Source organism: Centrocercus urophasianus, unplaced genomic scaffold (genome assembly GCF_019232065.1).
Source record: "Centrocercus urophasianus isolate 14NV4802_14NV808 unplaced genomic scaffold, USGS_Curo_1.0 seq_33, whole genome shotgun sequence".
In the NCBI taxonomy this organism is placed as follows: Eukaryota; Metazoa; Chordata; class Aves; order Galliformes; family Phasianidae; genus Centrocercus; species Centrocercus urophasianus.
Genome location: NW_024884900.1, coordinates 9,201,316 through 9,227,520, shown reverse-complemented (window position 1 = coordinate 9,227,520; position 26,205 = coordinate 9,201,316). Strand labels below are relative to the sequence as shown.

The window sequence follows — 26,205 nt, the reverse complement described above, 5'->3', positions numbered from 1 at the left end:
TTCCCATGGTGTTTCAAAGGAGAAAAAAAGGTTTTTTCAAGAGCATAACTGATTTCTTCTTCAAACTTTTATAACTCCAGTGGAAGAGAACAGTGTCACCCAGTTCCAGGGATCTACGTACGCTGGTTTAAATCAGTTCCTCCGCAGCCAATACTGCAAATTAGAGTGAGATCACTCACACAGCACCTCTTAACAAAGCCTAAAAGCTCAGTGAATCACAGCCTCCCGCTGCCCAGCTCCTTTCCTGACCACAGAAGAGGTCTGGAGGAGTAGTGGAGATAGAGACATCTAGAACTGCAGGTGAGCTGTACCCAGATAGAGACAAGAAGGGACCGTCTCCCCTCTTAAACTGTGCTCTCAGCTCACCCTGCTCCTGGGAGGAGACGTAATGACTTGCAGCTCGCAATGCAAACTCTCTGCACTGATCTCTGTAACACCACAGGGCAAGGAACACGTGGCAAGAAGTTCCCTGTTTCTTAAATCTTTACAAGTGTCCACAGGATTTGCATAATTCCTCAGAATCCCTCCTTGACAAGAAGTGTAACGGAACCGGTGGCTGCTGTCTGAAATGGAAGCGAACGCTCCCAGCAGAGGCCTCAGAGCACACAAAAGACAGGGAGATTTCACTGTGTGCTTTTTGGAGAGTGACAGCAGCCACCGCATGCAAGGTTTCTAAACAGGGATATCTGACTCAGTGAAGGAGCAGCTGCCAAGGGAGGAACGGGCAGAAAGTGAGAGTAATCACTGAGCCTGGGTTTGTCCAAGCCAAGAGTCACGGTGTTCCGGGTTTCAGAAGTTCCAGGGAAATAAAAAAAATAAGAATAAACAAAACAAGCGTGTTTTTTTCCAGTTCAAGGCAAGAGCAGAAAACAGGAGAATAACTTGCTTCAATTCTCCTCTAGAAAAACAAATCCCAAAAACTCATCTGAAGTAAGACTGAAAATTCTAGCGGCAATGCTTCAGACAGAAGGAGGTAGTGAAGATTTTTGTAGCCCCCCTGTCTGCAGCACACAGAAATACACTGCTGGGGAAGGAAAGAAAACGGGGACAAAGATTATAGAGCAGAAGGAAACATTCTGCAGAAGATTTGCGGCTGATCTTTGGCTTTAAAAAGTTACTTGGGAAAAGACGAGAGCAAGGAGCAGTGTGATACTTTTCAATAAGTCCTCTGTGCTTTAACGCCATCCCCGTCAGATTTTCTTAATTAAACATTAAAGAGAAAAAGGGAAGTCAGGCTAACGGTTAGGCTAACAGCCTAGGTGCAGACAAATGTTCTCCTCCTCACCCTTCAGCCTCTGGAGGCTGTATGGAAAATCACCAGAGGATACCAAGTCTGCAGGGAGGGCAGGAATATGGAACTGAAAATGCTGTAAAAGTCTTTAAAAGTCTTTACAATTTCTAATTCTCACTGAAACACACACGACGGAGCACTGTGAAAAGTGCACATATATATATATATATGACTTTTAGAATTCTTTTTCTTACCTGTTGGATAATAGGCTTGTGAGTAGTGCAGGGGAGACGTGTAGCTGCTGTACTTTGCAGGGGAAGTGGCAATGGCTTGAGAGACCTGCTGAAGTGGCACAGGAGAGGCACCGGACTGCAGGGTGTACGTGACCTCTGTCGGAAGCCTCTGGAATATGGGGAAGGCAACCCCCTTGTCTGGGAGGGCTGCGGACGCCTTGTGTCCTGGGAGCAGCCCAAGGGAGCTCTGCCACGTTCTGGAAGGGATCGGAGTCCGATCCGGGCTTTTTGCTGGTAAGGAGCTGAGGCTCTGCGGGGAGGCTGAGATGTAGGAGTAAGGAAACAAGCCGTCTCGTTGGTAAGGCCGATGGAACTGTCCTGCAGCCAGCAGCCCTGCATCAGGCGCAAAACAAAGCAACTGTTAATGACAGGAGTTGTCACAGGTAGCGAAAAGGAACACGAGGAGCCAAGGCCCTGCAGCGCTCTTTGGGAAGGCAACCTCTGCCACGGTGCGCCTAACCCACAAGCTGATCCTTCCACCCCAACACCCGGTAACAGATGCAGTGACAGATTTATTGTTGGGTCTGAACAAAGCGAGGATATAAAAGCAGCTGCTTCCTCCCAAGCGTCCTGCCTTGCACCAGCCTCTTATTCTCCAGTACGAAAAGCTCAAGCTGCAAATTAGCACTGGAGGAAGGCAGAGCTGCAGGTGACTTGGCTTCTGGGTAAGTGACAGAAGGGCACCAGTGCTAATGAGAAAGGGAACAAGCGTTAGAAGTAACCTGATAAAAAAAGAACAATGATTTGTCCTTCAGATCAGGCAACACTGCTTACAGGTTGTCATTTACCCCCAGTGGGTTTTGCTTTTTGCTACTGTTGTTTTTGTAACTCTCTGAAGCGCTGACATTCTAGGCCAGATTGCCTCCTTTGCCAGACGATGCGCTGGCCTGGTGTGGGTTTCAATATTTCTGCAAGAACAAGCAAGTCCTCAAGAAGAATGAGAAAGGATGCTACAAGCTCAGCAATTCGTTCGTAGTTCATTATTGGGTAGGGCTGTAATAAAGGATATCCTCTCTGAAATACACAAACTCGCCTTGATTCATAAGATCACTTGTCATTCCTATGTCGGCTTTTTCCCAGTCAGCTCAACCACTTCACTTCACTTTAGACTAAGGCAGCCCAAACAGTTCTGCTGTTTTATTTCCTTCCATCCATCTCTGGGTTGTTATTTTGTGAAATGTCATCTGCTCTTACACTGTGGCAGCAGTTTCTGTGAGAGGTTTTCTGACATTCTTGCAACACTGGCCCAGAAATCCTCATCGAATTCAGGGAAGTATTACTGTGCTCGTTCAACCTCGCAGCACTGCACACAGTCGTGCTGAGCTTTGGAACAGCCTGCATCCAACCAGTCTTTCTGAAAAACAGCCTCACATTTTGCTCTTTTGCTCCTCTGATAGGAACTGATCAGAGAAATAGGGAACACACAGCCACCGGTCTGCAAATTCGCATCAAGTCATGAAGAATCACTAAATACACACTGCTCGTCCCCCAAAATTCACTCAGAGCTCATGCACAGGGCTGTTTATTTCCAGCTCAGTAAAAACAGAGAGTGAAGAGAGAAGTCCTTTGTTTGTATTTTACATGTAGATGGGGAAGTTAAGATAATGTGGTTTAACACACAAACAAGACATCATTGGATTTTAGGGTACAATGTGCCAGCTGCTTTACAGGAACTGTTCCTGGACATTTAACACGAGCTATATGTTGCAATGCACCTGGAACAGAGGGACACTTTGCAAACAGAAATATCTTCCATCTATCAAATTACCTCATATTTGCTGCAAAGTAAGACATGCCCCTAAATAGCACAGCACAGAGCACACGGGGAATTGTCAGCCTGTCAGAACTCGACTGCCATGAGAACTGATGTTTTCTTTGTTCTTTTTTTTCTTTCTAGAAACTCAGGCTGCTAGAGCAAACACCAGCTAACAGCAGGGGCAAAAACACACCCATAAAAGGGGTAATGATTTAACGGCTGTATTTTTCTTAGGATTTACTCCATCCGTGGCCTGTATTACACCGGTCAGATCTGATTTCACTGAAGTGGTAGAATGACAGAATCATTCCAGTTGGAAAGGACTGAGATCCCCAAGTCCAACCCCCACCATGCCCATAACCACATCCCTCGGCGCCACATCTCCACGGCTCTGGAACACCTCCATGGACGGTGACCCCACGGCTCCCTGGGCAGCCGTGTTGGTGTCTGATGACTCTTTTGGACAAGTTTTTCCTAATATCCAACCTGAACCTCCCCTGGCACAACTTGAGGCCATCCCCTCTCATCAGAGCACTTTTACTTGGGAGCAGAGGCCGACCCCCATCCCCACCACCTGCTTTCAGGCAGCTGCAGGCAGCAGTGATGCCTCCCCTGAGCTCTGCCCCACTCTGACCCACCCCAGCTCCCCCCGCCGCTCCCATCAGACCTGTGCTCCACAGCCCTCACAGCTCCGTTCCTTCTCTGAACACACTCCAGGGTCTCTGTCTCTTTCTTGCAGTGAGGGGCTCAAAACTTAATAATGTTGAAAAAACAAAAACAGAAACCCTAAATGTTTTCAGGCCTCAGTATCAAAGCACATTTCCTCCCTTCTGAAAGATTTGCTTTTGTTTTCTCACTGTTACAGGTGTAACTTCGCGCACAGCACCCAAAACACCACATGAGTTACATGAGAGCTCCTACTGGAAACAACCGCAGAGCACAGACATCCAGACCTCCGATGGCTGCGTGCAGAAGTGGCACTGCTGCCTGCTTTATGCCCTTATGGTTGCACAGCCCTGGTCCACCTCAGAATCACAGAATCACAGAATGGCCATGGCTGGAAGGGGCCTCAAGGATCACGAATCTCCAACCCCCTGCCACACGCAGGGCCACCAACCTCCCCATTTCATAGCAGCCCAGACTGCCCAGGGCCCCATCCAACCTGGCCTTGAACACCTCCAGGGATGGACGGGGCATCCACAGCCTCTCTGGGCAGCTGTTCCAGCACCTCACTGCTCTCATAGTAAAGAACTTCCCTCTGACATCCAACCTCAATTTTCTCTCCCTCAACTTCAAACCATTTCCCCTTGTCCTGCTGTTATCTCCCCTTTCAAAGAGTTGATTCCCCTCCTGTTTGCAGGCTCCCTTTAGGTACTGCATGCTGCAATGAGGTCACCCCGCAGCCTTCTTTTCTCCAGGCTCAACAAGCCCAGCTCCCTCAGCCTGTCTTTGTAGGGGAGCTGCTCCAGCCCCCTGATCATCTTTGTGGCTCCTCTGGACCCTCTCCAGCAGCTCCCTGTCTTGTACTGGGGCTCCAGACCTGGACACAGCACTGCAGATGGGGCCTCACAAGAGCAGAGCAGAGGGAGACGATCACCTCCCTGTCTCTGCTGGCCACCCTCTGCTGATGGAGCCCAGGACACCATTTGCCTTCTGAGCTGCAATGCACACTGCTGTCTCATGTTCAGCTTTTCATCCACCAGGACCCCCAGGTCCTTCTTCACAGGGCTGCTCTCAAGGACCGCTCCTACCAGTCTGTACGGATGCCTGCGATTCCTCCGGCCCAAGTGCCAAACTCTGCACTTTGCCGTGTTGAACCTCCTCAAGTTCACCCTGCCCACCTTTCCAGCCTGTCGAGATCCCTCTGGATGGCATCCCTTCCTTCTACCGTGTCAACCGCCCTTGCTCAGCCGCACCACCTCCTGTCAGCCTCAGAAAGGCCGCGTGCCATCCTTTGCCTCAAGGCAACCCGAGGTGGCGCGGCCGGGCCGGAGAGGGGATGGCGGATCGCACATCGCACATCGCACATCGCACATCGCACATCGCACATCGCACATCGCACGTCTGCCCCACGCGGCATCTCCCAGCCGCCCCACCGCCGCTCACCGCTCCTGTCTGCCTTGCCGGGCGTCGGGGGCGACGGCGGCGGCGGCTCTCCGGGCGGGCGCTGGAAGCGGTTGGGCGGGCGGCTGCCGACCTCCAGACCGGCCGCCAGCTTGGCCTTATTGGCGCTCGTCATGCGTTTCAGATGGACCAGGAGGTCGGGGCGGTCGCGGCGGAAATGCGGGCTGTGGAAGTGGTGCAGGTGGCCGCCCGAACCGCCGTCGCTCTGCGGACCCGAGCCGGCCCTGGGCGGCGCCGGAGCCGCCACCACCTTACGGAAACCGTACAGGTTGAGCTGGCGGATGAAGCTGGTGAAGTTGGTGGTTTTGAAGAGCTCTCCGGCCGCCCCGTCTCCGCCCTGGCGCGGCCCCGCGCGGCCCAGCAGCTCGGCTTCGAACAGCGGCTGGTCGATCAGCAGCCCCTCGCCGCGGGCGTCCCAGCGGATGGAGCGGAACCGCGGGCTGTTCACCAGCCGCCACAGCTTGGCCGGGAAGTTGTTGGGGTTGATGGCGGGGGGCGGCAGCGGCTCCTCCATGGCCGCGGCCGCTCCGCACCGAACGGCCGCCGCGCGAGGGACGCCGCAGGGCAGCGCCGGTGCGACCCGAGAGCCGCCAGCCGCGCGGCACCGCCGCCATCTCCATTCCCTCAGCGTCTCCCGTCCAACCGCAGCCCCGCCGTCCCCTCAGCTCTCCCCCTCGCACCCTCTCAGCCTGAATAACGGCTCGGCGAGGGATGGCTCCTCTGGAGGAGCCCCGGCGCAGGGCTGGGACGGCCGGCTGCCTCCTGTGGGCGCCTCTGGGGGAGAGAGAAACCCCGCCGGTTGCTCCTGCAGAAAGGAGGAGAAAGCGGGTGTCGATGGGAGCGGGAGAAATGAAACGGTTGTCGCTTCTGCCCTGAAAGTCCACACGCGGTTCTGGTCTCTCCCAGTGCAAGCAGTAGAGTTAAAATGAGGCCGTGACGTGTTGGCCGTGGTTCCCTCCTGCAGAAATAAGCGCTAGGAGGCGACCTTTGGCGGCGTGGGGGCACCTGGAGGTGTTGGTCTGTGCCCGGCTCAGAGGTGTTGGGGTCACCTCAGAGCAGAACAGGCAGGTAAAGCAGGGAACGGGGCAAGCAGTGATCATGAGGAGGGCTGGGAGAGAGTGCTGCCTCTCTGCCAGAGCATTATTTCTCCGTCCTGAGCGGATGGGGCACATTTGTCTGTATTCTGAGTCGTAGCAACAGTGGGAATGAGCACCGTCAGCATATTGCATACTGCCAGCTTTGTCACACACAGACCTGGGCCGTGGAAGAGTGGCTTTAAGCCACTGAAGAGTGAAGAAAGAGTGGCTTTAAGCTGCGCGATGGCGCACAGCTCGCCAGCTCCTCCCACCCGTGTGGAGGTGACACATCTTCCCAGGCCTTTGCGTTTTTGTATCTTCAGTAACGATTTGTAATTTATCCTCTGGAGAATCGCATGACGTTGCTAGGTGTAAACAGCGCTAACTTGAAAGTAAAGCACCCTGCACGTGAGCTTGAAAATCAAGAAAAAGCCCACAAGACAATTTCCCATCTTGTCTCCTGCGTTACATCGGTGAAATTACTTAAAGCTTCTCTTCTTCCCCTCTGTAGCTGCACTGCAAGAAGACCTCAAAGGCCTGATGTTGGGAAAGGAGTGGTTTTATGGTGTTATCCGTAACTCAGGCCGTACTCAGCAATATGCAGCTCGTAACTAAAATGCAGAGAATGAGTCCCTGTAACTAAGAAGTCCCTTCAAAGTGTTTCCTCCAGTACTTTGTAGATGAGCCCATAGCTGCAAAACAGATGACTTTTTAACGATGGAATGTTTTTTCATCAGCATCCAGAGTGCTGCATGCTCCAGGCAAAGCCAGGGCTTGCACCTTTTGGTGCCTCACAGCTCATGCCAGGTCACACGAGACAATTTCACAGCAGATGCAGCAGGAGGGAAGCATGAAGGAAACAGCTTCATAGCTCTCGGGTAGCTGTGTCACACGATGGGAGTGTCCTTGACTCACCAAGCAAGCCTGGCGACCAGGAGGAGGTAAGAATCCCCTTTGGTCGCTGGGTGGATCAGGCTCTGATCTTTGTCTTTGAGCAAAGGTGTTTCTGGGGAGCACTGGAGGTTTCTTCTCGCTTGAAACAGATCAGTAATAACGAACTGCTGCTCCGTAGGAAGTGTGGATCGGTTGCAAGCTGTTGGTCAGTGCGAGATCTGCATTGTCAGCTGGCAGCAGGTCTGGCCTTCTCAGCCAGCCTTGATGCTGCTTCCTCCCCTCATCTCTCCTTTCCTGCATGCTTTCAATCTCCCCTCCAGCCTTCACTCAACACCTGCCTTGTCACCCTTCCAACCCCACACATACTTCAGTTTTCCTTCCCCACACGAGCATTGCCCTGGATGCCTTTGCAGCCATTTTATAAGAAATGCAAACGTAAAGAAAATTGGCTTTTTCTTTCTTTTTTTTTTTAATCATAAATGAAACTACATTGTTCTTGCATTTTCTTGGTATATGTTCTTGATAAACAAATACACCATTCTCTGTTGCTCATTTTTTGTACAGCATGACTGCTTTATAGACGAGTAACAGGAAGCACTTTATTGCCTGAGTACGAAATGGGGTCACAGCCACACAAGGGAAGTGGCACTTGTGACACTGAGCATTTTATCCCCGGACACGTGAGGCACACAAGCAGCCCCCAACCCAGGCTGACCCAGCACCCCCCTCTCAGTGGCCAGGCCAGCAGGCCCGGCTTTTCCATCCCGAAGGCTGACATGGGCTCAAAGCGTGTTTTCAGTGAGAAAAGACGCAGCCATGTCAGTAAAAACTGCACTTGCATCGCCGTGCTGGAGACTGAAGTTGTGTAACTAACCTGGACTTTGTGAGACCGAAGATGTGTGCTGCCATCAGCAACTTTTTTTTTTCCTTTTTGTTTTCAGAACAGACTGGGACTGCATGCAGCAGTTTTCTCTTAAGGACAATGTGCCATATTTATCACTGTTAGCTTCTGAGGTACCACAGTACCCACAGTACCACAGACTGGACCGTACCACAGTTAGCACTGATGGAAGTGCGCCATTTGGGGAGAGTGTTTTACTACTACTGCCTGTTCCACTGCAAATGGAAGGGTCGGAAACACATCAAACACACCTCAGAAAGCCTGCATCCTCCTTGTCTGTCTCTCACTTCAAACTGTTTCCTGTTCAGTACTTGCAGGGTTCACTAGAAGGCCATCTATCACATTCTTGCTTTTTTTCCTCTTTTATAACGGAGGCTTAACATGTCTCTTCACATCCGCTGCAGTTTTAGCATTATCTATTAATGGCTTAGCAACTGAATACTACCCAGCCATCACAAGCTTGACCTGACTTCTCACTACACCTAAATCTGTGTTTATTTTGTTCAGTGGCTGATGAGATATTATGGTACATCATAAGCAGTTCCGGTTGTTAATTTGCTAAGAATTCATGGCAGTTACTGCACTGATAGGGGAAGGCTTTGATCTCACTGTTTGTGCTGGGTTTAGACACATTTCAGCATGCACACATAGATTACTTCAGGCTGAACGTGTTGGCAAATTGTGGCTTTATATCCTCGAAGCGATAACGCTTTGTTCTGAGCTCAGCACTCATGGATGTGCAGCGTCCCTGCTGGCATGGCCAGCCTGACAGCACAAGTTCCAAGTATCTCGAGCAAAGTGTTCACAGAGCTCTGAATGCACTCGGGGCAGTTCTGCTCAAGTACTGTTCCATCTGGCCGTGAGATGCCAGAAGAGCCATCCAGCAGCCAGACCTTCCTGCACAGCCAGATGGCACGGAAACATTAAGAGCAGAGCCTTGGAAGTTAATCTGTGGGGTTGTTGGTTTGGGGTTTTTTTTTATTGCAGAAACAGCATTTGTCATTTACATCCAGAAACATTGCCTTCAAAGGCGATCTTCCTTTGTGTGACTGTTTCAGGAGCAACGGATGGTTTTTAAAGGTGACAAGCTATCTTTCTGCTCATATTTCTGATGCAACAAACCGTGTAGGCACCTGTCTGACCTGAACACTTCACAAGAGACCAGTTCAATGCCCCGAATGCTTTAAATTGAAGACAGACTTTCTAAAAGATTCACTCCAGCTCCCCAGCAGACTGGCAGGATACCCACGTCATCCCTGGCAGGGCAGGTTGACTTATCAAAGCAGCCCCCAGCTGCCATTCTGCAGCCAGGAACACAATGAGCCACCAGGTACAGAGGTGGAATGGGCAGGGATGAGCTCACCAGAGAACACAGGAGGAACACTGATGCTCCTCAACTGGAACTCAGGCACTGATCCAGCTATGCAGAAGCCAGTAAAACCATCCCATCCCTGGGGATGCTCAAAGCTAATGCAGCTTAAGAGGCAAAAGTGGTACAAACACGTTGTTGAAAAGCCAGCAAATCCTCCCCAGCAGCTCTTCTTCGGAAGAAAAAAATTCCTCACTGAGTCATTAAGGGAGAGACTGGAGGGCGCTGCTGTCCCGGGGAGCCATGGGTTTGTTTGGTACAGAGCACAGGGCTTTGGAGAAGATCACGACATAGAGTGCTTTGTGTCCTAGCCATGATTATTTGTGAGAAGGAATACCAAATTCCTAACATACCTTAACCAAGGGACAGGGCTGCAAGCAACAGCCAGGGAAACGTTCAGCCAGAACGCACCACAAATGAAATAATGGGTCCAGACGCAGCAGCACTAATATAGAGATTTTATTTCAACTGTATTGAGTTGTACAGCACATTTTGTTTGTCACAATGCTATAGAACTGATTTTAGAGTTTTTGGCCAGCACATTGTGACGCTGAAACTCACAAGAGCTAAAAGCAGTTTGGACTAATGGCCTGAACGGAAGGGCCAGGAGTACCTAGTTTCTGGCTTCCTTATTGCTTGCAGTCATTCCAACACGTGTAAAACAGGAGCAGATTCTTCTGCCAGCCCAATGGTCACTCTTCCACGTCTGGCAATGACTGCAAGGTACAAGGCAGGGGAGAATCTGAAGCAAGGTGCCTTCTCGTCCCAAAGCCATATTGGTTGTTCCCAGTATGGAAAAGAAGCAGAGTCCAAGTAGGTACAGGGTCTTCAGGTGATGCTAGCTCGGTTTGCACTACTGGGATTTACAAAACCAGAGGCTGACATATCAAAGTGCAGGAAAGGGTCACTGTTCCATTCCCTCTGATGGAGATGACAAACCATCAGCAAAAGTCTGGGAGGTCACAACAGCGTAAAGTACTTTGCCTTGTTTGACCAAATGCCCTCACAGCTCCTCCCTCCAACCACATGAAGTCCCAGCTCATGATGCAGGCATTTCCATGTCTTTGGGAAGAAAACCTGCATTTCTGGAAAGAAATGCCCCACATTCAAACTCTTTTCCTCACTAATACCTGCAGATATCTTGGAAAGGAGGCAGGATGGAAACTCCCCCAGAGATCTAGCAATGAAACTGAAGCTCACCCAAAGCCATCTTCTCTTTCAAAATCTTTCTTACTTTCTAAACCCAGTTACTTTTCTTTTTTGGAATGAGTTGGGATTCCTGCTCTCTAGTTTAAGGAACAAGCAGAGAGGCAATTACAAGTTGGCAACTCTGAACTCTGACCACTGTACAGGAGACAAAAAAAAAGGAAGTCAAATTCAAGAGGCATTTTAGGTAGCACTGGGGCAAACCAGAGATATTGTTTCCACCACTGAACAGATGCCACGTGTCATGTTTATCACTGTAGCTTGGTTGTACATCCTGAAGTGAAAAGCACAGGCTGTAGTGTCTGTGTCAGCCAGTGTCTTTCCCCACCTCCATTTTGGTATCAATGCTTCATTCTCCCTTTTTCGGGTTACATTAAGTGCACAGAAATATATAGCAGCATTTGGACTGAAACCCTCACATACACCAGACAGCACATTCCAGGAGGTAAAACAACATATTATGGCCTATACCCTCAAGGTATCAAGTTTTCAGGATACAGAGCAGTAGGAAGTGGAGAGCTGAGGGCAGAAAAGGGGAGGAGGAGCAACACAGGAACGCGAGTTCTGTTTCCATGCCAGGAGAGGATCAGGTGCCATTCCTGTGTTAGCACCAGGCTGTGACACACCGCAGACAAAGCAGACGGGCAGAGCAGAAGTGAAAAAGCCAATCTCCCATCGCCCCGCACAGCTGGCGGGCAGGGCAAAGTCAGGTGCATTCACCAATCCTAGCAGAGCACGAGAACAGGCAGAATCTGCTCGGCCTGTTTCCACCAGAATGAATTTCTCTTCAATGCTCTAGAGAAAATCAATTAGTGATGGCTAACGAGTCTTGTTCACCAAGCTGATCACAAATCACACTCATGGAAAGAGAATCTACAGAACTGCTCCAGGCTGAGGCCCTTCCAAAGCACGCAGCACCACCTCAAGTCTGCCCTCTTCCTTCTTGTACAGCAGCCTGCCTTTGTTGGGGGAGTTGGTTCTAAACATGCCTTTCTATTGCTTTGGGGGTACTTTGCACTGGCAATATCTGTGAAAACATTGCTTTCCAGCCCACAAACATAAGAGGTTGCAATCCCCTCTTTTGCCCTAGGTCAGACTACAATGTACGGCCCACTGGTACCAGAGTGGAGGCACTCTGTGCTCTCTAATCTGAGCTCCTCTGCTCCAGTCTGATCGTAAGACTGCTGAAGACAGTGCATTCAAGCTTGGTGTTCAAGTGTTGCACCAAAGGCCTTCACAATGACAGTGGAGGCAGAGTCACCCTTCAAACCCATGAGAGAAAAGGCTGGGCTTAGACAGGTCCCTTGTCTGGCATTCAGCTGGAAGCTGTGGCGATGGGCTTCTTCAGATGTTGGCTCATGAGCTCCCTGGCACGAGACACTTGGATGTGGTCATAACAGGAGTTACAAACGAGGACAGGGTCATACAGCTGCTGATCAGGGATGGGCAACTTCAGGTGGCAGCAACCGGCACAGAACACATTTCCACAGTTCCTGTCAGGAAGGAAGAAAGGCAGTGAGAAGAGAGCTGCAAACACCAGGAAAAAAATTCAGCAAGTGTAAAGGATCCAGTTTGGGGTCAGGAGGATCAAAATCCTTGGGGAAATGGAAACAAGGAAAACATAGCAGACTGGGAATCTGCAGGGAATTTCTGAGATCTGGTAAATAAAGAAAGGTCCTAATAATTTCTCTTCAGAGGTGGAGGGGACAAACATTGCAGAAGGCATTTCGGGACGTTCAAGTGACAGGTAGAGAAGAAGAGTGGGACTGCAGCAAAAATATTGTTTACCTGCAGTGATGCCTCCGTTTTGCCAGCCAGAATTCACAATCACAGTTAAAACAGTGCGAGGCCATGTGGTCTGGAACCCACCGCGTGACCTAGGGCAAACAGCAGTCCTCATCAGCTCCAAGCCTAACACCACACTGACCAGGTCTCAGGAATGCAGGCTGAGATGTTGCTCTGGACAAGAACAGGCCAGCCCTGAGACAGCCCATCACACAGGTTCCTTTCCGTGGGATGCAGCAGATGAGGATGTAACACTCCCCTGCCTTAAAGGACAAGGGTGGCTTCTCTCAGCCCTGCTTCCAGCCTATTCATCATTGCTGTAACCATGGAAATCAGCTGCCAGAAAGGAAACATCCTCTCCTGCTGCACTTACAGCATTTGCTATTACAGCACACATACCTCGGTCTCCTTCTTGTCAACAGGCTCCCAGCTCGCTTCTGACAAACAGTCTTCACTGTGATCAGAGCAGAAGTCCTCAGTGTCGCTGCCATCGGATTCCTTCAGACACGTCTGAAAAAAGAGAGTCACACACCCTGTCCAAAGGCACTCCGTCCCCAGCCACAGAGCGCCTGCGAGGGGCACACGGGTGGCTCTGCATTTCCCCACGCGAGGGGCAAAGCACTGAAGCACTCACAACCACACAGGAGCCATCGCTTGGCCCCCTGGAAGCAGAAGCACCTCCAGGAGGCACGTGGACATGGCTTGTGGATGAGGGGAACGGGGCTGAAGAAACACAGCGATGGTCTTAACCATCTGCTCTGCAGTTACAGGAACGCGAACGTAGCTGGGAGCAGGCAGTGGGGGTGAGCAGGGAGTGCTGCCGGCAGAGATGAGCGCAGCTGAGGCCGTCAGGCAGCTACTTACGAAATCGTCCTCGTAGTCCATGGGCGGCTCAGCCGGCGGGGCGCAGAAGTGGCGGATGTCCAACCGCAGCTGCAGCTCCCGCACCTGCCTGCGGAGCTGCTCCACCTCCTGCTTGTAGCTGGCCTCGATCTGCCGCAGCCTGTGCTGAATCACATCCGTGGGGAAAGGGAGCCCGTCGTCATCCAGGTAAAGAGGAGGCACGGGAGAAGGACATTTTGGTGGCATGTGCTTGGGCCCAGCCGCTTGCTTCAGGTGGCAGGGTAGCCACGAACGGCTGGGCTTCCCTGCAGAGCCTGCAAAATGCGTGCCGACGTGGCCAGAGCAGACTGAGCCTTTCGCACCTTCCCTGGCAGCCCACTGGCCACTGAAACACAGGCCCGGTGCCCGCAGCTGTTTGCTGCTCAACCTTTTGCTACAACAACCGTAGGAGAGGAGCTGTCTGGGCGTGGGCTCCCCGCTGGGGAGCGATGTCACCATTCCTTGAAAACTGTCCCAGTTGGACCCCAAAAAGGAGAACTCGCTGCTTTGGCTCTGGGAAATGGGCTTGCGCCACTGCTCTAGTGGGACTCTCCCCATCCGGCAGGGATCCTCACAGAGCCCCTTCCTTCCAGTATAGCCTTTGTTGTTGTCTTCATCTGGGCAGGGGACGCCCGGCTCCTGACAAGGAGCGCTGGGTGCCGGTGGCTCCTGGCTGGGAATATCTTGGCAGGTGGTGTTTTTCTTGGGGCAGCCTTCTCCACCGGGTGCCAAGCCAGCAGCCTTCAGAGGTTCCTGGGAACGGGATTCTAATTGCTTTCCACAACTGGTGGAAACCCTGTCAACATTTTCCTGTTTGGAAGGATTTGGAGCTGGGCATGTACCATCCAGTTCCTCCACGTACGTTCCATTTTCCTTTTCTGTCTCCACAGACACGTCATTTGCTGGCACAGGTGCCCAGCTGCTCAGCTTCTTCCTTTGCTCTTCATGCTCAGTGCTGCTGTTGAAAGCACTGCTGGCTTGCAGGGGGGCATTTTCCTGCTGCTCCTCCACTTGCTGTGTCTCAGCAGCAGCCGCCACGCTGCCTTCTCCCACGTGCAGCCCGGCTCCCTCAGTGGCAGCGTGCCTGGTTTCCAGGCCCACACGCACCTCCTGACAGTGGTTATTCAGGTTTGGATCACTGGACGTGCGGGTCAGCGGGCTGCTGGAGTCGCAGGCTGAAAGCAGGTCATCCATAGATCTTGTCTTTGGTAATCTGGAACCCCAAAGCAAAGCAAATCTCAAAACAAAACTCTTTGAAACTCCCCTCATTTCAGCCGTAGCTGTGATAACGGAAATGTTCCTAATTGGAGATCATGAGGTGGGAAGAGAGGAGGGGTGCGGCAGCATGAAATGCAGAACACCAGAGCCTGCCATCTGCAATCTGCCTTTTTAGTGCAGCAGCGAGCAAGTGGATGGACAACACAGCTCTTGCTCCCCGCAGCAAAGATAATGAGTGCAAGAGGTCAAACAGAGGAACTACAAGAAGGGGAAGATGATTGCGGGTAAGAGGCAACCCGGCACGGAGCTCTAGGCATTTACCTGTCCAAACACCTGCCACTGAACTCCTGGCTCTGAGATCCAGGGGGCATGTACATGTCCATGTCGTCCTGCCCCAAAGGGTGCGGGGAGGAAGCCGGCAGATACACCGCTGTCCAGACGTGCAGCGCTCGCACGTGGCACACGGGATGCAGCACCTGCAACAACCACTGTGCTCAGAGCTGAACGCGGCAGGAAAGCTTCCAGCCTCTCCTCTCGCAGTGCCTGGCGAGTGGGCAGCCCAGAAAGCGAGGTCAGGAGCAATGCTCACCTGCTCAGACCCTGGCATGTAGAGAAGATTGTGGAAGTTCTTATTTCCAGCCCGCAGCAGGGACCACACGGAGCAGGTACGCTTGTAGATGTTGTGCATCTCTCGCTCACACGGGCTGTTCCCAAGGAAGGTCCCATAGAGGCAGGAATATGTGTGCTGCACCAGCTTCACCTGCAGCATCAAAGGGAGAACAGTTGTCATGGTTATTGGGAAGCAGTGTCTCCAGGGATAACATCTTCCACCTCTCTGGGAAGATTCAAGCACTTCTCACCCAGCTGGTGACCTTAGTGCTGTCCTCTCTGTCACACAGGGCAGGACAAAGAGGGGATAACAGAAGGCACTTTAGCGAAAGTGAAATCAACAGTCAACTGATACCGTGTCTATGACCTTAAGCTGTATTACATGACAAGACACAGATTAACAGCTATCATTTCCCCATATTTTTTTCTTAAACCAAGCTTTAGGTTAAAACAGTGCTGCTGATGGCAGCTTTTGATTAAAACACAGCTACTGACGGTATGTGAATTCACTGGGCCGCAAAAGGACCTGGAGAAGAAGCAATCCAAAGAAACTGCTGAACATAAAACTTCCATCACTGCCCAGTCTGCTTGGTCTGCCAAGCCTGCAGTCCCCACTGGGAGAAGGAAGAAATGTAAGCAGTTAAAGAGAAGCTGTCAGCAGCATTGCACATACAGAACCAGGTCAGAATGCCTCAACTAAAGGGCAGGGCTGAACCCGCACAGGTATGTGAGGAATGCCAGCACAGAGCCCAAACAGTACTCAGACACTTCCCAATTTTTAAAGAATTCGATTTTTCTTTCCTTCAACTATAACACCATAAAATATCACAGCCTCCTCTCTGCCTCTGCTCACAGTTGGTAAGGAATAAAGAAGTGTTTGCGTGTGTATTTCTTACCAAGAAGGCTTCATTAAATTCAAAGAGGCAAGGAAATTGCTTCAGAAGCTGATGAACAGCATCCAGCCACTGCAGGAAAACTGGGCACTGCTCATTCTGATCTTCCACCTTCTCCTGGTGACCACAGCGATCACCAAATTTGTGACCAAAATCCAGCCAATCTGATTCAACGAGCACCTGGAAACCCTGCAAATAAAAGAGAAAATTTTGCTGTAGGCACTGAGTGAGACAAGGCAAAGCCCATCGGCCAGCAGAGGCAAGTGATCTCAGGACTAATGTAGCTCTGGCAAGGAAATTGTTAGTGGCTCAGTCTGGGGGCAAAGCTACACCTGAAGGCTTTCAAACACAGAGTGACGTCTGTTATTTCTATATGACAAACAGCCTCGAGAATGAACATAAATAAATAAAATAATCACAAGGAAGAGCAGGGAAGCAGCTGCACCTTGAACACAACAAGTTATTTACCAACGCACTTCAGCGAACAGCGAAAAAGAGGCAGGAAGAACACACAGAACATTCAGTGCCCATAATAACAGCTCTGAAATGCCAGTAAGCTAATTGCCACATGGAGTTTTGCTCCTTGCTGTTGAGACTCAAAGACAAGAACTGCCATTTGACAACAGGAAACGGCAGAGGAGCACAACGCTTACCTCCATGGTCCTGTAGTAGGGGTCCAGAAGAATCTTTGCCAGCGCTACGATCTGCGGGGTCCTGTCCCAGCCATCAGAGCAATGAACCAGCACTGGACGTCCTTCTCTGTCAACTGCACTGGAGACCAGCACTGCTGCCTTCAGCATGACAGAAAGGTGCTGCAGCCACTTGGTGCTCTCCAGGGCTGAAAGCCAGCTAGAAGGTGTGCAAAAAAGCAAGGAGACGGTGGCTTAGTCCTCCAATGGCAAAACAACACGTTAACCCAAGTTACTTTTGTCTTCTCAATGAAAATAAGATTCTTTAAAAAATATGTCAAAAAGAAGAGTTAACCAGCTTGGGAATAACTACAAACTGACATGTAATTGCCATTTCTCCCCGACGTTACTGAAAGGTAGAAAATAGGATACATACAGACAACAGATACTTAAACCCGTGATGCAATCCGTTCCAGATTACCAGGGATCAAAACGGGCCATGTTTAAGCACTGTGAGCACCTCTCCCACGGCTAGAGCCAGGTGACTTACTTGCTGGGGTCTGGCACTTGACTGCAGACAGCTCGCAGATACTGGAAGCTGTTCCGGATGGAGTGGATGTTGGCCATGCCCATGAACACGACTTCACAGTTTGGGTAATATTCTGAACAAAAGAGAGACAGAAACACTCAGGAACTGCTGCTGCCACTGCAGCGATTGCCTCCACACACGGTTTGGTTGTTCCCCCACAGCAGCACTGCTCAATCTCAGTGTAGGCAGTTTCTCTAGAAAGCCTCGTGGGCCAGCAGCTGTTTCTGTGCAGTAATGGACTCTGCACAACTGAGAAGGGCAGTGTGATCCCAGAGACCGAGCACCGGAACGCCAACCTGACCCAACCTGCTCCAGGGCCCACTAGGCTCAGCAGGCGCCAGAAGTGCTTTGGGATGCGCTCAGTACCTTCGCATTCACAGCCTCCTCCCTTTGCCCTGTTGGCCACGGCTGCCGTGTAGGACCTGGCATCAAGGATCAGCAGCTTCTGAGGAGTGCCCACGTTCTCCACACCCGAACACGCGGTCAGGGACGAGTCTGCAGAGAGAGCCCAGGCTGAGTGCTGGCACCTCCTTCCCTCCCTCCCACAGCACTGGCTGTGTACCCACCCCACATGCACAGCCCACATTATGAACCTGCATACCAGGTTTAAATCTTGCATTATGACATCCCTGTTAGCAGCAACAACATTTAGGTGCAGGGAGCGCTGTATCACGTGCACATGTAAGGGACAGCAGAAGGAAATGCGTTGTCTCACCAAAGTCAGCCTCGCAGGCCTCGCCGCTGTCGCTGCTCCCGTTGTGCGGCGCGCCGCCGGGTGCCTTCGCTCCGGGGTTCAAGGCACAGGCTTTGGCAATCGATGTCACCAGATACTCGTCGTCAGCATTCCGCCAGCCCCACCAGCTGATTTCGGGCTGGCTGCAGCGTGCGATCACCGCCCCGTTACGCACGTGCCTGCAAAGGAAGCCCTGTGGAGGTGAGGGACAACCCAGCAAACCTCCCCACTCACCCCCAGCCAGTCGGTGCCTGGGCAACCCTGCTCACTGCTTCACCTGCTGCATCCAGCCCTGCGCCGAGCAGCGAGACAGCAGGGCACTTCAAACAGCAGTTATTCACAACAGCAGGTGACAGTGGTTGCCCAGAGGGGCTGAGGATGCACCTCTGTTCCTGGAGGTGTTCAAGGCCAGGTTGGATGGGCCTTGGGCAAGCTGATCTAATACACAATCTAGTGGTTGGCAGCGCTGCCTGCAGCAGGAGGGATGAACGTGATGAGCCTTCAGGTCCCTTCCAACTCAAGCTTTTCTGTTACTCTATGATTTATGGCAGGGAGGCCATCGCTCAGATCACAGTGATGAGGAACACAGGATGACTGCAAGCAGAGCAGGAGTGGCTGATGGAGGTGGAACAGCTGGCCAAATGAGAGGGCAGCAGGCAGTGGCTGCAGGAGTGGCTGTCAGGAACACAGCGGCAGCTCGGGGGCAGCTGCACGCCTGGACCCGATGGCAGGGCCCACCTACATGAATCCCTGCAGCGGGGGGAAACTGCCAGTTGCTCTAGCCATTGCTCTCTTAAGTCAGAACTCCCAATAATTATGGCTGTACTTTGGGAAAGTTGCTCATTGTGATAGTGCTCTGTTCTTCCCTTATCACCTCTTCCTTGCAGTGCTGGCTGTTAAACCATTTCATTTACCGCTTGTAAGTTGGAGGGATTAGCTCACCCAGCATCAGACTGGTTGGTTTCTGGGTGGAGGCTTGAGCTGGTGTTTATTAATAAGCCCTAAAATATGAACCCTACCCTGGCTGTAGGCCTCACAGAAGGGCCCTGAAATAGGGCTAAGTGTGCATTTTTCACATGAACATCCATCTTAAGTGGCCTGGAGAGGGGTTGGCTGATTATGTGACAAAGTTTGCTGCTGCTACAGAATTATCAATGACAGTCTATAGCTGACTGGAAAAAGAACTGTAGAGGATCTCGTGATATCAATTGATAAAAAAGCATATAAAATTTAATGATAATAAATTAAATGTAAAACACAAAGTCCATGGTGAGTAGGCTCACTGAGTGACCACAGAAAGCACAGTCTCACATTCTCCTGACTACATGTGGCAGGAAATGGAAGATACTGGCTGCTGCAAAGGCCATGGAGGCAGAACATCTGCATCCCCATCCTGTTACACTCCCTTGCGATCCTGTCCCTGGTGTCCAGAGCTTCTCAGGGAGGGGATGAGGAACTGGATGGTCCTGTATCTCCTAACAATAACACTCACCCCTCCCTGCCCTGCTGCCCCTCATGCAACATCTCTCTGAAGATGAGCCAGAGTAAGAACAGAGACACGGATAAGTACCTGACAAACAACAGCCAAACACCTTTTGTAGGTCAGCACCTCTGAAAAAGTTGCATTAGTGGCCAAGTAGAAGATATCACAGCTTAGATCCCAGTGCACACACTGAACAAGCCCCAACCCAGCACTCAAAGGCTGCTTTAGTGCCAGTGGGGCTCTGAGCAGCACCCCTGCCATTCTCTCCCTTCCACTGCTGTCACTCTGTTAGGGGCTCTGCTGTCCCACAGCAGAAGCCGTTGCTACTTATTTGCTCTGAAAGGCAGCAACTCAGAACATGCTGAGGCTTTGGGTTTCTTCTGACAGTGATGCACAGCACCTCACAGCAGCTCTGCAGCTTGGAGGAACAGTTTTGCTTCTCAGAGAGACAACATCGAAGCAACCTGCAGGGAATTCCTTCATGCTAACAACACCTTGTGGACAATACTGATGAAGACTCCAAACTGAAGACTACCAAAAAATAACATTCACGTTCAGCCCAAAACGCTTTGGAGCCCTTTTCTTTCGGTCCATCCTGCGCCGCAGTTGTGTTTTGCAAGACGAGGAGCGGCGTCACTCCCAGGAGATCTATTTCTGGCTGCAGGATGACTGCAGGATGGGCAGCACCGACAGCAGCAAGGCTCTGTTTATACTAGTAAGTGAAACAGAGCCAAGGTGTGGACTGGAGCAGCGGCCCGCGATCACCCAAGCCTGTTTGTTAGCACACCCACAGCTCCTGGCCTGTGCCAACTAGCACTTTCCCAGACAGTGCCTGAGCACGTTTTTGGGACATGCGGGTGCTGTGCCATGACTGCTCCCAGTGCCTGGCTGGGTGTGACGGCTCCATTCGGGACGCAGCAAGTAGAAAAGGACTTCAGCTGCGCCGGTGTGTGAAGCCACCTGCAGTCAGTAGTGGATGCTTCATGCACTGCTACCAACGTGGCCCAAGAGTTGCACTGCGTTCACAGAATTCTCGGTGCCACAGACTTCTGAGCAGAGCAACAAACACTGCGCAGGGCATGGTCCTGAGCTGATCAGTTTCACGAGACGTAACCATGTGCTAATAAACACAAGGGAGCACGGCCAGCATCAACGAGCATGAAGTCATCAGTAAGCAGAAAGTGCAACAGGTGCCAGTGGAAGAACCAAAGCCTAACCTGAGCCTGCACTGAGCTCCCCAGCCCGGGGCACACACACAGCTCCACTCCGTGCTCACCACCAGCACATGAAGCATTTCAGTTCTTTCCTTATTTGAGGTTTTCCTTGAAGAAAGTGATCCTTGAGACTGGAACAGTGCAAAGTGCCTTAGCGTTTTCACTTACGGGCCATTGTTATTCCTTAATAATCCTCAGTTTAGTCTTGATAGCTCAAGACTCCTTCAGAACCCAAAGCTGGAGCAGGAGGTGCCTGCATTGAATCGGTTCGCTTTTCACTCCCAGCTTCACTCAGAGCACAAAGTTGGAGCACATCTGATGTTCCTAGCACAAGCCACCTAACTTCCAGCAATCAATCAGAAAGCTGCAACTAAGAGCCCTCTGAGCAGCTTGGCTTAAAACACAAGGAACAGCTGAGAGAGGGTTTCCAGAGCAGCGCCTCTCAGTGACACCTATAGGCTCCCATCTGAGATGCACACCTGCAAGTGCTCCCAGTTTCCAGGTGCACAGGGGAGAGCCCTGCTCCATTCAGCACGACCAGAAGGCCCCAGGCTGTGTGCTCAGCATCAGGGCTGCACAAACCTCCACCATTTGCTTGCTGTTTCCCCGCCGCTTGCTGCAGCACGGGCACAGATAAAGGTGACTGGAAGCATCCATGAGCAGCTCTTGGCTACTGCAGTGCCAAGGACTTCTGAAGGTGGCTGTGCAGACAGCGCAGTGCCGAGGAGCGGCTGGCACACCGTGCCCGTCTGCCTCTGTAGTCACTTAAATTATTAACTGCATCCTCTGTGCTGCTTTACAAGCGATCTGTGCCTGGAGGCTCCTGCATCTCCACTGTGCATCTCCACTGAGAACTCAGCAATGAAGACCCATGCTTCTGCTTTGCTCACCAGCTCAATTCTACTTTTTGTAAGGGAACTGATGACGTGATACCTCTGGTGTCACACTTTACAGATCTGTCTATCAGCCAGGAATTCAGCCGCATCCCTGGGAAGCTCTGAGCTCTTTCAATCAGACCCGCGGTGGCTGAGTCCCCGGGTGCGTGCAGCTGAGCTGTGGGTGATGGGGAGCTGAGCAGGAGGTGTGCGCTTCTGCCTTTCCCCTGTTACAGCACGAGGCACCACACCACCCTCACACCCTCACAGGCTCTCCTGGCCAAACGCTTCCACTCTGGGAGCAAAGCCTAAAGAGTGCATGAAGATGAGAGGGAGATGGCAAAGGCCTTGCCCCAGCTTGTAGCATCACTGTCAGCACCTTGTAATCTGATCCCAGGCTGCAGAGGGCTGCAGCTCAGTTTGTAAATGACTGGGTATCCTCACAGTGATGTTACGAAGTGCTGAACAAAATAATTGTCAGAGAGCAGCAAAAAGACACGCTTTTGCCTCGGGTGGGGAAGCACACCGGGACAGTCTCCAATGCCAGACCAATTTTAGCAGAAGTAATCACAAACACAATTAACTTCTTAGCTGACTTGGTTACAAAGAGGGCAAAGCTCCACACGATAACCAGCACTCATTACTCTTCTGCTGCAGAATTTAGGTCTTGTAAGAACAACACTGCATTTTGCCAGCATCCAACAGCATCCAACACAAACCACGTAACACGGAGACGTACAGTTAAGGTGTGCATAAATTCCCTGTTTTTACTTCCTGGCTCTACTAAAAGCCTTCCCAGGGCTTTGCTTTGTTGTGCAGCTCTGGTATTTTCAAAGCTTTCTGAATTTGGATTTAATAATGCTAACAACGAGTCCAACACTAGAAATCACAATATATACATTACAACACACACCAGCTGGGTGAGGTATCTTCCTGCACACCTATGCAACCAACTTCCCATTTGTTTCAAAAATGCTGGTCTCCCAGAAGATGTGTTTATAGAGAAATCACCCCCTGCCCTGAAAATCTCTGCTTTGCTTGCTGCCTAGCTGCATGCATCCTCATATACAGATGATTTTTGGAAGGCTGCTGTGACCAGGGAAGAGGCACTCCCTCTATTTATCAGCTATCAACTCAACCATGTTCAGCCACCAGCAAACATTTCATCCTCCCCTTTACCTCAGTGTTTACAAACTCTCACAACTCACTCGAAATGGAAATGATTTGCAGATGGGTACCAAAAGGTAGGACCTCGATGGACCTGCTGGAAATACTTGTCTGGATGAGGTGCTATGAGGTTTAGTAGCTTAGTGGGTAGTAATGGTTATAGGATGACAGTTGAGTTAGATGATCTTGTAGGTCCTTTCCAACCTCGTGATTTTATGATACTACCTTGCTGACAGGGGCCATGCAGCAGGCTCATTTTGGCCAAGACTTCTTTTCAAAGAAGCCAGGCACATATCATCGCGTCAAAATACTCTGAAACTCAGAGAAAGAGAACCTGAATTGGACACGGTGCCCTTGCTGCATCTCCCTCAGCAGCACAGTCACCCCCAACCTCAGATCTAACAGAAAGCAAGAAAGAAGCAGCAGTTACCAGAACTCCCTCTGGAAGAGCGTCCTGCTGTACCAGCACAGACCAAGCTTGCAATCCTGCCCAAAGGGCAGCCATCAGGGGCCTGAGGAGAGCACTTGTTAGTGTTTACCTGTACACAACCACAGGGATCCTCTTCCACGACCTAAACGAAGCCACATTCTCCAGCTCCTTATCAGTGATCCAGACAGGCACCAGCAGCTTCTGGGGATAACTGGAACAAAGCCTGGAAAGAAAGGAAGCAGCAAGGCAAAATGAGACTCAGCACCCAAAATCTGTACCAGAGAAATTGTACAGCAACGGTGTAGGAGCAGTTTGCATTTCCCCAAACTCTGCATGCAGGACGGGCTCTTCCTGTCTGCCTCAGTGACATTTCAACATGAGTAAAGTGACCCAAAAACTGCTGTCAGGAGTGAACTAGGAGAAGACAACCTCCACATCAGGCCTCACCTCTGGGCCTGTGCAAAGCATCACAGCACTTCCCAAGGATACCTCTGGAATACAGCTGGGGTTTAAACACGAGAGCCTATGTGGGGTTTTGGTTTTCTCACAACGCTTTCAAAAATGCACAGTCAATAATTAATTACGATTAGCCCATGATTACCTTATGCTTAAGTCCTAAGAAAACATTAACAAGCCAGTGGTAAGTGGTTAGCAGCAGGAAAAGAGGGGTCCCAAGGAAAAGAGGGGGAAGGGCAAACAGCATGCTGGGGAGAAGGGCTGAGAGCAACGCAAGCAAAGCGAAGCACAAGTGAAGATCCAGCAATGCAGGGGCTTCGTGCCTAATGCAGCAATCGCTGTGCCTCGGGGCTCACAGCACGTGGCTGCATGCAGGGCAGGTCACAGACCCACAGACAAAGCACTGCCTGGATCCTGGACCCACTGAGCCCTGCAGCTCCTGCAGACCAAGTCCTGCCCACAGAACATCAAAGAGCAGCCTCAGGTCTAAGCTCCAACCCACATCACTTAGAAGGAATGTTTCAGGGCCGAGGAATGTGAAATGACCCAGTGAGTAAAGTGCAGAGCGTGGCTGGTGCTCCCCTCAGCACAGGATAACCCAGCTGGTGGCAAGGGGCATCGGTACGGTGCTCAGTGCTGCTGGGATGTGCTGCTGGCACGGACCTGCCTGCCCTGCAAGGAGATGTCACTCCTCATGGCGTACAGACAGCTGCTTAGAAAGCCCTGGGCAGAAGGGAAGGTGGGTGTGTGGGATAATAATAGGGCATGGAAGGGGAAGCCAGGAAACAAGACCGAAGCTGTCAGGTAACAGGTTGAAGGCCAGGCCAGGCTGTGTGTGGGGTTCGTGTTCCACGTGTGGAACTGGTCAGGAAGGTAATCACATAGAAGTGTGGCACAGAACAGCGGTGTGTTGAGCAAGGTTAGTGCTCATTGGGAGCTTTGAGCAGCTGCAACCTATATAAGAAGAGCATTCATCTACATCAAAGCAGAATCAGCTTCTTGGTACTTCAGATGAAACATTATGGAGATGTCTTAAAAACTGGGAAGAGTGCATTCAGAGGAATTTCAGTACAGGAGAACATCTTCTAAGGCACTGAGACTCTGCACTCTTAAAAAAACCGTAACAAATAAGTCAAACAATTCCAGCTAGGACACAGGACAGCCCTGAGAAGTCCAGTCAAAATTAAGGAGGGTGCACAAAACCAAGCAATGAGACGATGACAAACAGACCTGTGCTGCTAAGGCCAGAATCCCACGGCTAAAAGAAACCAAAAAGCCAGGATAAAGGAGTGTGCTGGCTGAAGAGCAAGTTGGTATAAGATAGATTATCAGTGGTACCCTAGATTTCAGAGTAGAAGCTTTGTAGGAGGACTGGAATAACTGAGCTAGGAAACAAAGTGTGGTCTGTTCCCAGACAATGTGGAGGTAAAAGTGTGAGGCCAAGAGCTACCAGCATCAGTATGCAATGCAGAAAAGGCATCAAACAGTCAACAATCAAAGGGGATCAAAAGGAGGTATCTCAATGAATGGAAGCTGGGTTTCAGAAGTAAAACAACCTCGTACAAATAGAATCACAGAACGGTTTGGGTTGGAAGGGACCTTTAAGATCACCTAATTCCAATGCCCTGCTTTAGGCAGGGACATCCCCCATCAGACCGGGTTGCCCACAGCCCCATCCAGCCTGGCCTTGAGTGCTCCCAGGCAGGGGGCATCCACAACCTCTGGGCAACGTGGGGACATGATTCCAAAGAGCACAAACTTGAGAAGAGCCGAACAGGAACCTCAATTAAAAGACAGTGAAAATCAGGCAGGTCAGGCCGGTTTTAAGAAATGCCCAGTGAAGAAATTAGAACTATGAAGACTTTTTTCCACCACCTTGGAGGTGTCAGCCTGCTACTGCACCTAAAGGTCTGGTAGATAAGCACGGTCACAGCAGAAAATCAAAACCATCTGCACTGCTGTGAGCACACGGAGAGGCTGCCAGACCGATCCCTGTTCCACAGGTGACAAAAGCACAGCGAGATTAACCCGGGGGAACTACCTGCAAGGAATGAGGAGCAACTAATCAGCAGGACCAGATAATGCTCTGCCAACATCGCCACAGCAACCCAAATGTGCACCAGGTGAATGATTCACTGAGATGTGTAAGCCATTGCTTACATTGGCTCGGGTGCCAGAGCAATGAAAGGTGGCAAACACGGCCTGGGTTCTGTAAAAAGCTCTCTGGGGCGAACGTGGGAAACCACTTAAGCCTGACTGCTGCACAAAGCCACCGACTGTCACAGCCACTGCAAGGGTAAACACGGCACACTTGGGAAGAGTCAACACGGCTTTTGTGGAGGGAGGTGGCACCTCATGCGTCCACAAAGCAGGCAGCGCGTGTGGCTGCCCA

At 51.1% G+C, this 26,205-nt stretch overlaps 2 protein-coding genes across 4 annotated transcripts in view; both read right to left on the bottom strand.

Annotated features, from left to right (window-relative positions):
* Window positions 1-5,918, bottom strand: part of HSF5 (heat shock transcription factor 5) — a 25,290-nt gene extending 19,372 nt beyond the window's left edge. The window contains exons 1-2 of the mRNA XM_042830287.1: window positions 5,387-5,918; window positions 1,486-1,857 (exon numbers count right to left, since the gene is read on the bottom strand). Of these exons, the coding sequence (XP_042686221.1) occupies window positions 1,486-1,857; window positions 5,387-5,918 (904 nt within the window). The remainder of the gene's footprint in view (window positions 1-1,485; window positions 1,858-5,386) is intronic.
* A 4,170-nt stretch (window positions 5,919-10,088) lies between these two features.
* Window positions 10,089-26,205, bottom strand: part of MTMR4 (myotubularin related protein 4) — a 41,824-nt gene continuing 25,707 nt past the window's right edge. For all 3 annotated transcript variants that reach the window (XM_042829952.1, XM_042829953.1, XM_042829954.1), the window contains exons 8-19: window positions 23,467-23,580; window positions 18,171-18,367; window positions 17,822-17,950; window positions 17,417-17,528; window positions 16,891-17,086; window positions 16,241-16,426; window positions 15,325-15,495; window positions 15,057-15,211; window positions 13,500-14,730; window positions 13,035-13,145; window positions 12,639-12,727; window positions 10,089-12,343 (exon numbers count right to left, since the gene is read on the bottom strand). In XM_042829952.1, the coding sequence (XP_042685886.1) occupies window positions 12,166-12,343; window positions 12,639-12,727; window positions 13,035-13,145; window positions 13,500-14,730; window positions 15,057-15,211; window positions 15,325-15,495; window positions 16,241-16,426; window positions 16,891-17,086; window positions 17,417-17,528; window positions 17,822-17,950; window positions 18,171-18,367; window positions 23,467-23,580 (2,869 nt within the window). In that variant the 3' untranslated portion in view covers window positions 10,089-12,165. The remainder of the gene's footprint in view (window positions 12,344-12,638; window positions 12,728-13,034; window positions 13,146-13,499; window positions 14,731-15,056; window positions 15,212-15,324; window positions 15,496-16,240; window positions 16,427-16,890; window positions 17,087-17,416; window positions 17,529-17,821; window positions 17,951-18,170; window positions 18,368-23,466; window positions 23,581-26,205) is intronic.